This window comes from Panthera uncia (genome assembly GCF_023721935.1).
Source record: "Panthera uncia isolate 11264 chromosome C1 unlocalized genomic scaffold, Puncia_PCG_1.0 HiC_scaffold_4, whole genome shotgun sequence".
NCBI classification, from domain to species: domain Eukaryota; kingdom Metazoa; phylum Chordata; class Mammalia; order Carnivora; family Felidae; genus Panthera; species Panthera uncia.
In genome coordinates this window covers 62,859,982-62,874,311 of record NW_026057585.1, presented here as the reverse complement: position 1 = coordinate 62,874,311, position 14,330 = coordinate 62,859,982, and the positions used below count along the sequence as shown (strand labels likewise).

The 14,330-nt window shown below is 40.2% G+C and overlaps 1 protein-coding gene across 2 annotated transcripts in view; it reads left to right on the top strand.

The window, feature by feature from the left end:
• Positions 1-14,330, top strand: part of SCP2 (sterol carrier protein 2) — a 124,877-nt gene that overhangs the window by 107,230 nt on the left and 3,317 nt on the right. For both annotated transcript variants that reach the window (XM_049617168.1, XM_049617169.1), the window contains exons 14-15: positions 1,814-1,943; positions 13,360-13,439. In XM_049617168.1, coding sequence (XP_049473125.1) covers positions 1,814-1,943; positions 13,360-13,439 — 210 coding nt within the window. The remainder of the gene's footprint in view (positions 1-1,813; positions 1,944-13,359; positions 13,440-14,330) is intronic.

The following is a 14,330-nucleotide window of genomic DNA, read 5'->3' as shown; positions in this document are numbered from 1 at the left end:
ATCAGAGCATCAGTTGATTCTTAAAAGTAACAACAAGTGCAAAATCAATCTACATCTGTTTTAAGGAGGCAGGTGGAATTTCTCTCCAAGTATGTTAGGTAGAATTCCTAAATGTTTGCTGGGGTTTTCCTGCTCTGACTTGTTGGTGTCTGTCATAGCTCTATTCCTGAGGCATTATGCAAGCAGATGGCATGGATGCCCCTGGAAATAGTCATTCATGAGCTGTAGGCCCCAAGGGAAACCTGGCTCTTGGGTGGCCCACTATATCAGGATTATTAACTCCCTCTTCTAGATTGTTTTCACAGAAACTTGAGAGATAAAAGATCTCAAGGAATGTGGAGAAGACTTGAACTTGCTTTTAAAAAATTCCTTTATGGAGACAGAAACTGCTTTCATAGGCTAAAGTTGGAAATATTGATGTAACCTACTTTGTAATACAGTATGGTCAAACGACAAGAGCCTTGAATTTAGAATTAAACCAATCGTGCAATTTACTAGCCATATGTCCCTGCCCCTCAGGGAGCAGCGTTTAGTGGGAAGATAAACATGGAAAAATTTTCCCAGGGGAAAAAAAATAACTGCTTTAAGTAGAACCATAGATGCATTGGGCAAAGGGCTATCAAAGTGTCCAGCAGAGACAGAAACGCCTTCCCAGAAGAATTAGCAAGTGAGCAGGGACTTGATGAGGTTCGTGTGAGAATGTGACTAGGAGGAGGTGAGTGAGCTGGGAGGGGACATGAGCAAAGGCATGGAGGCACATGTGGTTATGGAATTCAGGATGATCAGTATTGTTAGAACATGAAGACTGAGGAGAATGAGAAAGTAGCTGAAGCTAAGAACAGATAAACATCCCTCAGATTTTGAAGAGTTTTGAGTGATACGTAAAGACAGACTTCATCCTATAGGGTATGGGGAGCCACATTTAAGAAATTCCACTTGGACGTGTTAGATGGCTTATGTTAATGTTAGATGAATTATATTAGGTGGATTACTCAGCAGCCAGATAGAGCATAGTCTGACGTGTTCTTAACCTTTATGAATCTCAGTTGTTTTTTTCTTTTCAATGAGCTGATATTAATACCTGTCCAACTACTTACAGGGGTTTATGGAGATTAAGGAAATAATGTATATGAAAGCACTTGAAAACTTTATAGCCCTGAAAGGATTATTATTGTCGTTAATAATTTCTCCTAAATGTAACTTAAAATAACTTAAAATAACTTTCCAGCTTCATTCCCCCAAGATCCAAAAGTAATTGGTGGTTGACATATTACTTGTATAATTCTCTATACTAACCCAGAAAATAAGTTGACCCCTCCACCCAAAAAGACTTTGCTTTCAGAACCAGTTATGTTTAAGTTCTAAGTGTGGAAAACCAGAAACACATGTAAAGGAATTTATCTGCAAAAAAAAAAAAAAAAGAGGGGGAGAGAACGGGGGGGGGGGGGGGGGGGGGGGGGGGGGGTCCAGTATTTAGGCAGGCCAGAATGAATCTTTCCGAAACTATGACATAGGAAAGCTGCTTCAGTAGAACATGCTACTGTGCCCACCCCCATCCTACCTTTCCTTCCACCAGTTGTATCCAGAAAGCCATTGTCAACAAAGGATTTGGCAGATGAGGGAGTTGTTGCCTGTTGCCTTTCAGATTTTTCTGGGTAAAAGATCCTAAGGGAGCTTGGGGATTGCGGCAGGCCTGGCTGTTCACATCATGTATCTATTTAAACATTTAATTTGGGGAAAAAGCCAGAGAAACGAACTTCATATAACTCCCAAAGTTTGTTTGTTTGTTTGTTTGTTTGTTTTTTCTTTACAGGAAGGGGAACAGTTTGTGAAGAAAATTGGTGGTATTTTTGCCTTCAAGGTGAAGGATGGCCCTGGGGGTAAAGAAGCCACCTGGGTGGTGGATGTGAAGAATGGCAAAGGATCAGTGCTTCCTAACTCAGGTCAGTGAAGTAATGACTTCATTTACAGGAGCACTGACAAGTTCACAAGGGAAAATAGGGGTCTGCTTTGGTGTTTCCTAAAAGGGGTGGCTGTAGAGGTATAGGACCTTGTTAAAGAACCAGTGAATCCTTGAGAACAGGAATATGTCACAGCTGCCTCCTCCCAAAGATTGGGAGTCTCCATCACGGAGTTGACAATCTTAGGCTTTAGAATTAGACAAACTAGTGTTGGGATCCTGGCCTTACCACTCACAGATTGTGGTTTTGGACAAATTATTTAACTTTTCTGAGCCTTGGTTTTCTGATCTCTAAATGGGAATAATAAATGGTACTTATTTCATAAGGTTGATGCAAAGATTAAGAGAATTATCTTTTAATTATCCTATAAAGCACATGTGGTAGTGTGTGGTTACATGGCCTTGAAAGTTCTGTCTATACCCAATCACTACCTCCACTTCCTCTCATCCCAGTCTTTCTTGAACCCACTCCAGTCAGCTTGTATCCTCATCGCTATTCCAAAGCTGCTCTTGTCAAGGTCACCAGTGACCACCATATTGCTAAATTGAGTGGTTCTCAGTCTTCATGATATTACACTTCTAGGCTTTCCTCTTATCCACTGCCTGTTCCTTCCTGGCCTCTCTTCCTGTTTTCTCACCTCCAAATTTCTAAACATTAGAGTGCTCCAAGGCTCAGTTCTGTCTCCATTCACTCCCTGGGGATCTCTAGTCTCATTCTTTTAAAACCATCCCTACACTGATAACTCCCAGATATCTTCACCATGGACTCATCCACTGAACTCCAAGGTGTATATCTAACTGACAAGTTTACTTGGATACTTGGTAGGTATCTCAAAGCTAACATGTATAAAACTGAACTTCTAACACCTGGGTGGCTCAGTTGGTTAAGCATCCAGCCTCAGCTCAGGTCATGATCTCACAGTCTATAAGATTGAGCCCCGCACGGGGCTCTGTGCTGACAGCTCAGAACCTGGAGCCTGCTTCGGATTCTGTGTCTCCCTCTCTTTCTGCCCCTCCCCCTCTCATGCTCTGTCTCTCTCTCTCTCCGAAATAAACATTTAAAAAATGAAAAAAAAAAAAAAAAAGCTGAACTCCTGATTTCCTCCTACTCACCTTTAATTATGTATTCCTCTCACCATCAACCCATCTCCGTAAAAATTGCTTCTCTGTCCTAGCAGTTCGGTTCAAAAACCTTGGAGTCATCATTGGCTCCTCTTTTTCTCACACTCCACAGTCTGATCCATCAGCAAATTCTTGGTCTAAGCCTCCATCATTGTTTTGCTTGGTCTCCCTGTTTCTAACCTTGCTCCCTACAGGTTCTTCTCCATATACCAGCTGGAGTGATCATTTTATTTATTATTTTTATTGCTATTGTTATTATTATTATTTTAAATATTTATTTTTGAGAGAGACAGAGCATGAGCAGGGGAGGAACAGAGAGAGAGGGAGAGAGAAAATCTCAAGCAGGCCCTGTGCTATCAGCTATCTGGTAGCTGAGAGCGCAGAGCCTGACTCAGGGCTCATTCTCACAAACGTTGAAATCAAGAGTTGGATGCTTAAATGACTGAGCCACCCAGGCACCCTGGAATGATCCTTTAAAAACTTGAGTTAGATTGTGACCCTCCTCTGCTCAAAACCATCCAAAGGCTTTCAGCTCACTCAGTAGAAGCCAGAGTTCTTACACTGGCACCACATGATCTAGCCTCCGTTTTCTCTGTTCTACTACACTTTCCCTCACTTTGCTCCAGTCATACAGGAAGGATACTCGTTGCCATTGTTGACATGCGGGTGTTCCCAGTTCAGGGGCTTTCTACTCTGTTCCCTCTGCCTGGACTCGTCTTCCCTTAGATATCCTCATGGCTTGTTCCCTCATTTTCTTTGGATCTTTGCCCAGATGTCTCTCAGTGAGCCCCTTCCCTAACCATACTTCATACCTGTTACCATTTCCTCTTGCCCTTTCCTGTCTGTCTTTCTTTTTCTTTCTTTCTTTCTTTCTTTCTTTCTTTCTTTCTTTCTTTCCTTCTTTCTCCCTTTCTTTCTTACTTTCTTTCTTTCTTTCTTTCTTTTTTTCTTTATGAAATTTATTGTCAACTTGGTTTCCATACAACACCCAGTGCTCATCCCAACAGGTGCCCTCCTCAGTGCCCATCACCCACTTTCCCCTTCCTCCCACCCCCCATCAACCCTCAGTTTATTCTCAATTTTTAAGAATCTCTTATGGTTTGCCTCCCTCCCTCTCTTCCCCCCCCTTCCCTTCCCACATGGTCTTCTGTTAAGTTTTTCAGGATCCACATAAGAGTGAAAACATATGGTATCTGTCTTTCTCTGTATGACTTATTTCACTTAGCATAACACTCTCCAGTTCCTTATTTTTATTTATAGCACTTACTGCCTTCTGATATACCATATAATATTTTACTTATTTGCTTATTGTCCATCTCTCCCACTTGAATTATAAGCTGCATGAAGATAGAGCTTTTTGACTGTTAGGTTCACTGCTGCATCCTCATTGCCTACAAGAATATCTGATATATGGTTGGTCTTTGATAAATAAATACAGTAAAACCTTGGATGGCAAGTAACTTGATCTGTGACTGTTCTGTAAGATGAGCAAACATTTCTAGTAAATTTTAACTTGATAAAGCAATGTCTTGCAATACAAGTAGTATGTGAGGCCAAACATCACATGATTACAACTAAGCCAGTGATTCTTGAAATTCTCTTTGATATACAAGTGCTTTGGATTAAAAGCATGTTTCTGGAATGAATTATGTTCACAAACCAAGGTAGTTTTAATTTAATTAAAAAATGAACAGCAGAATGAATGATGTAATTTAAAAATGAACAGCAGAATGAATGATGCATAGTATGTATTCAGCAGGTTACATTTTGTATGTTGTATTGTATGTTACACGCCTCCTGTTGGAAAGAGCCTGGTGTACTTAAGAAATCTGATGGATGGAGACTACCTTTCTGGAGAGCTTCAAATACCATGCTATGAACTTTGAAAGTGACTTGATATATAATCAATCCAATTAAAGCTTTTTAAGTAAGAAAGTGAAAGTTGGGGCTGTGCTTTAGAGGATGAAGCTGGTGCATTAGATCTGACAAACTGCAAAGGGAGAAATCAGAGGTAGAGAGAGCAATTGGGAGGATGGATGTTGCTATCATCTGAGCAAAAAGAAGAGCCTCAGTGTTGACAGTGAGAAAAAAAAAATGTTATGTTGTAGTTGCCAGGGATATTTGGGGTGAAATTGATGGGACCTGGAAGCTGTGTAGGAGAAGGAAGTCTATCAAAGATGGGAGAGTTTCCTTACTAGTACCTTATTGAGGAAGGTCCTGGAGGAGTAGATGACATCAAGAGCACAGGAGGAAGGAAGGTTAGCTTTAGCAAGCAGCAAGGAGGGATGGATACTTCCTTCTCTGAGAGGGTAAATATTCAGGGGAATTTTGAGGTAGAAAGGAGGTTAGCAGAGCTTTTGGAATAAAGTTTAGAACTTGAAGACAGGAGAAAATGTTAAGAGTAGCACTGTTGAATAAGGAATCAACTAGAGATTCATGATGGAAGAACTGAGGCAGTAGTAAGAGCATCTTGTGCAGGCAGCATGGTGGCATTGTGGAAAGTTTTTGAATTATATATAGTCCCTTTTTTTCCTCAAAATGAGTAGGCAGAAAAATAATGATGTGTTTGGATTCTATGAGCTGCCACTCTTATGTTGTATAGGAAGAAAAACTAAATGCTTCATCTAGATGTAAGCTGACAGAAATAAAAAGAACTTTTGGAAAATAGCTATTTCAGGATTATATTTTGATATGCCCAGGCAGGTGATAAGGTGATATTTAAAAAATTTCTCCTGTATTTTGTTATCATTGTTTGTCATGAAAGATAATATGCTTATGGAAAGCTATTGCATAATTTCAAAAAACCTTACTCCCTGTGTACTCTGGCAGTGAACTCTCCCCATATTAGGTGCCCCATCCCAGACCTTAAGGGATTTCACCCTGGGGCAAGATAATTTCTGCTGAAACTGACACTTGTTGGCAGCTAGGAGTAGCGTTGAAATATGGACTTACCCAGTAAAAGCCACCACTGGAAATTGCCAGCTCCTATTACATCAGCCAACAAGTGCCCATTTGTTAGAGATCAGCTATGTTAAAGCATTAATAACCTGTCCTAGTTTGAACTAGCGTCTTAAAGAGAATTGCTAGGTTTTTTTGGCATGTACAGTGTTGAGAGTTTTACTTACTGTTGACAAAGTAAGATTTCCTTAAACGTATTTCATTTGCTTATATTCTAAGAGTTTGAGAGTGATTATACAGATGACTATATTAAGGACCTTTAGATTTTATGCATTTTCCATAATCTTTTCCTGCCTAGGTGCCTTTGTCTATGAATTCTGCCCCTCCCTTCTCTCCTTTGAAACAACTCACATAGCATATCTCTAGGAAGCCAACTTTGATTAATCTAACTTGACCATTATCTTTCATTCCTTTATTCTGCCCTCTCAGCATCTACTTGAGTCCTCAACCCTGCCCCTTTGTGGGGCACACGATATAGCAGGCCTCAGAGTCTCACATCCCCAAGGTACAGTAGAAAGAGCATTGCCTTTGGAGACACCCAAACTGGGTTCAGACCACAGCTCTGTCACTGGATGTGTACCTTCCCTGAGTCCAGTTGTCTCATCTAGAAAATGGTGAGAATAATTTCTATCCATGGAGCTGTTGTGGGGATTTAATGACATAAATCATTAAAGTGCTTTAGCATAGTAAGTGTTCAGTTGCTTCCTCCCCAACATATATTAAATAATAGTTTTGCTTGAACACATTGGACTCATCTAAGACTGCAGAAGGGCTTAGGGAACTGTGAAAGTATCTAGATTCATCAGATACTGACGAACTGGTGAATGCCCAATTAAAACTGAGCCATTGAATGTTTGAATCCTTCCTGTAACAATAGGAAGCCATAGCGCTTAGCGGTTGGGAGTGTGGGCTTTAGCAGCAGCAGGAATCTGCTTTCAGATCTAGCTCAGCCTCTTATTTAGTTGTGTGATCATGGGCAAGTTTTTTTTTTTTTTTTTGACTTCTCTGATCCTTATAGGGTTGTTATAAAGATCAAATGAGTCCATGTATGTGAAGTGCTCAGTATAGTGAAAGCTCAGTAAATGCTGATATTACAGCAGCAGCGGGCTTCACTTTATAAACTTACTTTTCAATGACTAAGAGTCCTTTCTTGGAATATTAGGATCAAATCCAATTATAAATCAAGTCCAACAATCTCGATTTGCTAACTTTCTTTCTCCCTGTTCTTTGGTGATATAAATCTACATGGGAACTAGATTTTCTAGACTGTAAGTAAGTCCCTTCATTTTCAAAGCTTCACACCTTTTTTTTCCAGTAATAAGAAGATTTAGTCAGAAGCAAAGATGGAATAGCCATTGAATATCAATCTTTTTAGGGGCTATCCCTAAGTTCTAACACATATAATAAAAATTTTTAACTTTCAATCTTGTTTTAACTATTTAATAATAGTTAAATATTTATAATAATAGTTAACTATTTAATGGGCATGCTGTATTTTAATAATTTACCACTATCTTAGTCCATTTGGGCTGCTGTAACAAAATACCACAGAGTGAGTAGCTTATAAATGACAGAAATTTCCTTTTCACAGTCTGGAACCTGGAAGTCCAAGGTCAACGTGTCAGCCTTGGTCAAGGCCCTCTTGCTGCTTTATAGATGGTGCTTTCTTGCTGTGGGTTCACATAGTAGAAGGGGCTGGGGGCCTCCTTGGAGAATCTTTAAAATAAATTTTTAAGTATTTTATTTTGAGAGAGAGATTGAGAGCATGTGCATGAGCAGGGGGGGAAAGGCAGAGAGAGGGGGAGAGAGAGAATCCCAAGCAGGCTCTGCACTGTTAGCCCTTGGAGACTTTTATAAGGCATTAATCCCATTCATTAGGGTCCACCTCCTGACCTCCCCACCTGCTAATATCATCACATAGGGCATTAGAAGTTCAACATGGGAGTTTTGCGGGAACATTCAGACCATAGCATCCTCTAATCTCTTATTAAGGCACAGATTATCTTATTAGCTATTGGGCCATGATTTGACAATCTTTTGAACTCTACATAATCTACTTATTATTCAGCAAGTATTTATTGATTACCCTTTATGTGTCAAGCACTCTTCAAGAACCTGGGGATATAGCAGTGAACAAAACTGACAAGGGCTCTGTCCCTTGAAGTGTTTATTCTAGTGGACAAATACAGACAGAAAACACCTAAACAAATAAATAAGGTAGTTTCAGATAAGTACCACAAAGAAAAATAAAACAGAATAATAAGCTAGAAAATGACTTGGTTTCAGGGAGAGGCCAACTTTGAGGAGGAGCCAGCCATTAGAGGATTATTGTTATATTAATTGTCTAAAACACTGAGTGCTGGCAGATATTTTTCTGGGTGAATTTTTTCTTTTGTACTTGAAAATTCTTATTTGTCCAAGGTAGACATGGTTGATTTAGCAATGAGATATTAGAGTCTTTGTTATACAGTCTTTTTATTCATTGTACTTTGATATTAAAATTAATATTTTTAAAACTTTCTATTATAAGTAATATGCACGTAGTGTAAACAAAAATTAGAAGACTCAGAGAAACAAAATGGAAAAATTACTTTCCTGGAATCCCACCATCTATGTCAGGGGTTGACAAATGATGTGGGCCAAATCCAGCCCACCACCTGTTTTTTGTTTGTTTTGTGTAAAATTTGTATTGAGGTCTTGTAATAAAAAGCATACATCTGAAGTGTATAGCCTGATAAATGTTTACTGATGAATATGTATCTCCCAGATCAAGCTGCAGAATGTTGCTAGCATTCTGGAAGTCTCTCTCATGCCCCCTGTCATCACTGTCCTCTCCCACAAGAAACCACTATTCCAAATTCTATCACCATGGATTGATTGTATTTATTTTGGAAATTTATTTACATGGACTCATACAATATTTGTCTTTTAGGTCTGGCTTCTTTTGCTCAGCATCGTAAGATTTTTTAATTTGTTATATGTAGCAGTAGTTTGTTTTTACTGTGTGAATGCCCCAGAATTTATTCATTCCATGGTTGATAAATCTTTTCAATGTTTCCATTCTGGGGTCTTATGAATAAAGCTGTTATGAACATTTTCATATGGGTCTTGTAGTGAATGTATGTACTCATTTCCACTTGGCGTATAACCAGTAGAAATACTAGGTCATAAGGTACACTATAGCCCGTTTGCGCGCGTGTGTGTATGCTATTTTACATTACCTTCCACATTACATGAGAGTTTTATTTGCTCCACATTTTTGACAGTACTGGTTACTGTCATTGAGCTATAATTTAATATAATAAAATCTACCCTTTTGAGAGGTATCATTCTATCAATTTAGGCAAATGCATATATTTGTGTAACCATCACCAAAAGTCAAGTGATAGAATATTTCCATCACCCCAAAAAGTGTTCTCATGTCCCTTTGTAGTCAATCCCCTTCTCCCACCCTCAGGCCTTGGCAACCACTACTCTGATTTCTGTCCCTTTTCCAGAACGTCATAAATGGAATCATATACTATGTAGTTTTTTGTTTTGTTTTAAGGTTTTGTTTGTTTGTTTGTTTGTTTGTTTGTTTGTTTTTAGAGAGAGAGCAGGAGTAGGGGACAGGGGCAGAGCACAGGGCCCGTTGCAGGGCTTGATCCCATGACCCTAGAATCATGACCTGAGCTGAAATCAAGAATTGGATGCTCAACCAACTGAGCCACCCAGGCGCCCCTTCAGATTTCATTTTGAAGTAATCTCTACACCCAAAGTGGGACTTGAACTTACAACCTTGAGATCAAGAGTTACACACTCTACTGACTGAGCCAGCCAGGTGCCCCGGTATATAGTTTTTTAAGCCTGCTTCTTTCACCAAGATTCATTCATGTTGCATGTAACATCAGTAGTTTCCTCCTTATTTTTCTCCCTAAAGGTCAAATAATTACTGTTTTATATTGGAACAGTACATTTCATATCAACCAAAAGACAAAAATGCAGTTTAACTTAAACACAGAAAATAATGGCTTCTCTGAAATGCCTTATTTCTAAATCAGACAAATAAACAAATTCTGTTCCCTTCCCTCCCCCAATGCAAGCCCACAGACTTTGCCCAAAGTCTTGTGTTTTCCATGCCATATGGCATCCAGCATCTTGGACTTGGGAGGCGCTTGAACATAGCAATGAAAACACTTGAGAGGCCTAGCAAATGGCATTCAAAAGGGACCTCAAAGTGCAGATACATCTTTTCAAACGTGTTACAGACTGAGCAGCTCTTTGAACACTATCCCTGTGCTTAAATTCAAGAAGCAGGCTTTAAAAATGCAAAAGTGGGGGCTCCTAGGTGGCTCAGTTTGTTACGCGTTGGACTCTTGATCTCAGCTCAGGTCTTGATTTCAACCCAGGTCTTAATCTGGGGGTTGTGAGTTCAAGCCCCGCATTGGGCTCTGTGCTGGGCACGAAGCTTACTTTAAAAAAAAAAATGCAGGGGCACCTGGGTGGCTCAGTCAGTTAAGTGTCTGACTTCAGCTCAGGTCATGATCTCTCAGTCTGTGAATTTGAGCCCTGTGTCAGGCTCTGTGCTGATAGCTCAGAGTCTAGAGCCTGCTTCGGATCCTGTGTCTCCCTCTCTCTCTGCCCCACTCCTGCTCATGCTCTGTCTCTCTTCATCTTTCAAAATTGAATAAATGTTAAAAAAAAATTTTTTTTAAATGCAAAAGGCATATAAGTTGTATTCCAGTTCACATCTTCAGCTGATCATTGGAAAAGATTACAACAATAAAAAAATCTTTTGTGTCACCTGCCCCTCCCTGCACCCAAAGCTGGAAATGAAGGATAAAACAGAACAAAACAACAATGAGAATTACAGATGGCTTTAGAATCATTTAGGAATCCACTACCTCTGATTAAAACATTTTAGAAAATTGTTTTTAATGTTTATTTTTGAGAGAGAGAGATAGAGTGTGGGCAGGGGAGGTGCAGAGAGAGAGAGGGAAACTCAGAATCTGAAGCAGGCTCCAGGCTTTGAGCCTTTAGCACAGAACCTGACATGGGGCGTGAACCTACGAACTGCAAGACCTGGGCCTGAGTTGGATGCTTAACCCACTAAGCCACCCAGGTGCCCCGTTGATTAAAAATTTTTTAATGCATTAGGGAATCATTAAAATGAAAAAACACAGGCGTAATTTTGCTTTGACTGCTCTTCATGTATAAAATGAGCTTCCGTGTAGAGTGCATTTGAACTTCAAGTTGTGTGGAAGGTGGGTGATGTGAAAGGTGGAGTTGCTGGAGGCATTGCAAGGCTTTGGGAGAGAGGGGTTGTTTCTTTTTGTTGAATAGTTTATCCATTCACTAGTTGATGCACATTTGGGTTTTTTTCCCCCAGTTTTGGCCATTTGAATAAAGCCACTAGGCACATTCACATAAAGTTTTTTGTGTGGACATACGTTTTCATTTCTTTTGGGTAAACACCTAAAAGTGGGGTTCTGAGTCATATGGCAATGTATGTTTAGCCTTCTGAGAAACTTCCAGACTGGCTTTTAAAGTGGCTGTTCCATTTTACTGTCCCTCCAGCATTGTATTGACCTTTTACTTGCTCCTCATCGTAATCAGCATTGGATATTGTCTTTTTTTTCCTTTTTGGCCATTCATTCTAGTAGGTATGTAGTAGTATCTCACCCATGCTTTTATTCATGTTTCCCTGATGACTAATGAAGTTGAACATAGTTTCATGTGCTTTTTTGGCCATTTGGAGATCTTTTGTACAGTGTCTGTTTATTATTTGCTTGTTTTGGTATTGGATTATCTAACTTTTCTAATTGAATAAGAGGAATTTTTTATATATCCTGGATACAAGTTTTTTGGTCAGATCTGTGAATTGCAAATATCTTCTCCTTCTCTGTCTACTACCTGTTTTGGAAATAGTTTTATTGGCACACAGCCACACCTCTTTTGTTTAGGTATTATCAGTGGAAGCTTTTGTGCTACAGAGGCAGAGTTGCGATAGAGACCTACTGGCTTTAGGCAGAGTCTAAAATACTTAGTGTCTGATCTTTTACAGAAAAAGTTTGATAACCCCTGATATAGATAACTGTACTCATTTTTTATTACTATATCTCAAATTACCACAAACTTAGTGGCTTAAAACAACACACACATTTATTACCTCATAGTTTCCATGGGTGAGTTGGCTGAGGACAGCTTAGTTGGGTCCTCTGCATAGGATCTTATAGGCTGCAGTAAAGGTGTTGGCCAGGGCTGGGTTCTCATCTGGAGGCTTGACTGCAGAAGGGTCCGTGTCCAGGTTTACTCAGGTTGCTGGCAGAATTCATTTCCTTGCAGCTATGGAGAATGAGAACTTTAGTTTTTTACTGGTCATGGGCCAGAGTCTGCCCTCAGCTCCTAAAGCACAGCACCCTGCCACATGGCCCTTTGCTTATGCACTTCACAGCATAGCAGCTAGCTTATTTGAGGCCTGCAGGAGAGAGTGAGTCTGCTAGCAGGACAATCTTACATAACATAACATAACAAAACCACAGGAATGACATCCCATCTCCCTTGCCACATACTGTTGGCTAGAAGCAAGTCACAGGTCATGCCTACACTCAAAGGCATACAGAGGCATGAACACCAAGAGGCAGGCATCACAGGGGACTCCTTAGAGTCGGGTGCCACAATAACTATTATTAATATATTGGTATCTAAGTTTATAGATGTTTTTTCCTATACATATATAATTGAATGTCAGGGTTTTTTTTTTTTTTTTTAAGTTTATATATGTATTTTGAGAGAGCGAGTGAGTGGGGAAGGGCAGAGAGAGGGAGAGACAGAATTCCAAACAGGCTTTGTGCTGTCAACGCAGAGCCTGACTTGGGGCTTGAACCCAGGAACCATGATGTGAGATCATGACCTGAGCTGAGATCAAGAGTCGGACGCCTAACTGACTGAGCCACCCAGGCGCCCTGAATATCTGTTTTGAAGCAAAAACCAGACCATGCTCATAGTTTGTTTTGCAACTGGCTTGTATAACAGTATCATGAACAATATAACAATAGCATTTTTTCAGGTCAATAAATGTAGATCCATATCATCTAATGACTGTATCGTATCCCATTATATGAATATGATAATCAGTTCCTTCTTGTAAAATATTGAGTTTGCTTGTAATTTATGCCACCTTTTACCAGGCTGCCACAGAAGAGTACATGAGTACTCTTGCCCACACTACTCCAGTACTGGATGTGATCTGTTGCTGTCAGTGGGTTTTGACTAAAATGTACACATGAAACTGAATACTCTCCCTTTTTCTCCTCTCTCTTCCTACATACCTGTTTTAGATAAGAAGGCTGACTGCACAATCACGATGGCTGACTCCGACTTACTGGCTTTAATGACTGGTAAAATGAATCCTCAGTCGGTAAGTATGATGGGGCTTATTTCCTCCTACTAGATGGGTCTTTTAGCCCATTCCATTTCATCTCCCACCTCAGCCTCATACCATAAAGTGCAAAGTGGTCAAACCCACAAAACTCAGTGTTCCCTAAAATGTTCACTTAACAAATGACAAACATTTGTGGAGCAGGCTATGTGCCAGGCACTGTCTTGTGTGCTGGAAATACCCAGATGAATAAGAAAGAGTTCCCATGCACAGGGCATCCACAATTTGGTATGAGACAGACCTGCAAAAGAGTTAAGTATATCCAAGTATCCATGGTGCCATGGCCAGCTTGTGGACAGGGGAACGTGGGGGGATGGCACAGCCATGTCTCCTGGACCAGCACAGAAAGCCTCACAGCAGAGGAAGCGACACTTGAACTGAATCTTAAGAGTGACCAAAAGTCAACCGTGCATAGATGGGAGAGTAGGTGCGATCCAGGGGGAAGGAGCAATGTGAACAAAGGCATGACCTCGTACATTCTGCATCTTTCTTTGCCCCATGCTCTTTTGGTCTAAACTACCTTCCCTGACAAACTCCTTTCCTTTCAAAATTAGCCCAGATGTTATCCCCTAAGACCTCCTTACAAGTTGTTGGGGAACCATAGCCAGTCGCTCTTCCTGGCCATCTACTGGAAGCAAGCTTAGCACTTGTCACATTATATTAGTCATGATGTGCCTATTTCTTCTCCACTAGATCGTGAGTGTCTCAAAGGAACAAACCATGCCTTATTCATCTTCATGTCTCCAGAACTTAGCGTGATGCCTGACATTTTTAGGTTATCACTAAACAATTGCTGGATTAAACTGTATTTGTCTAAAATGTATTTATGCCTTGTGTAGATTTTCCTGGTTCCCAAATCATCAAGGGTCT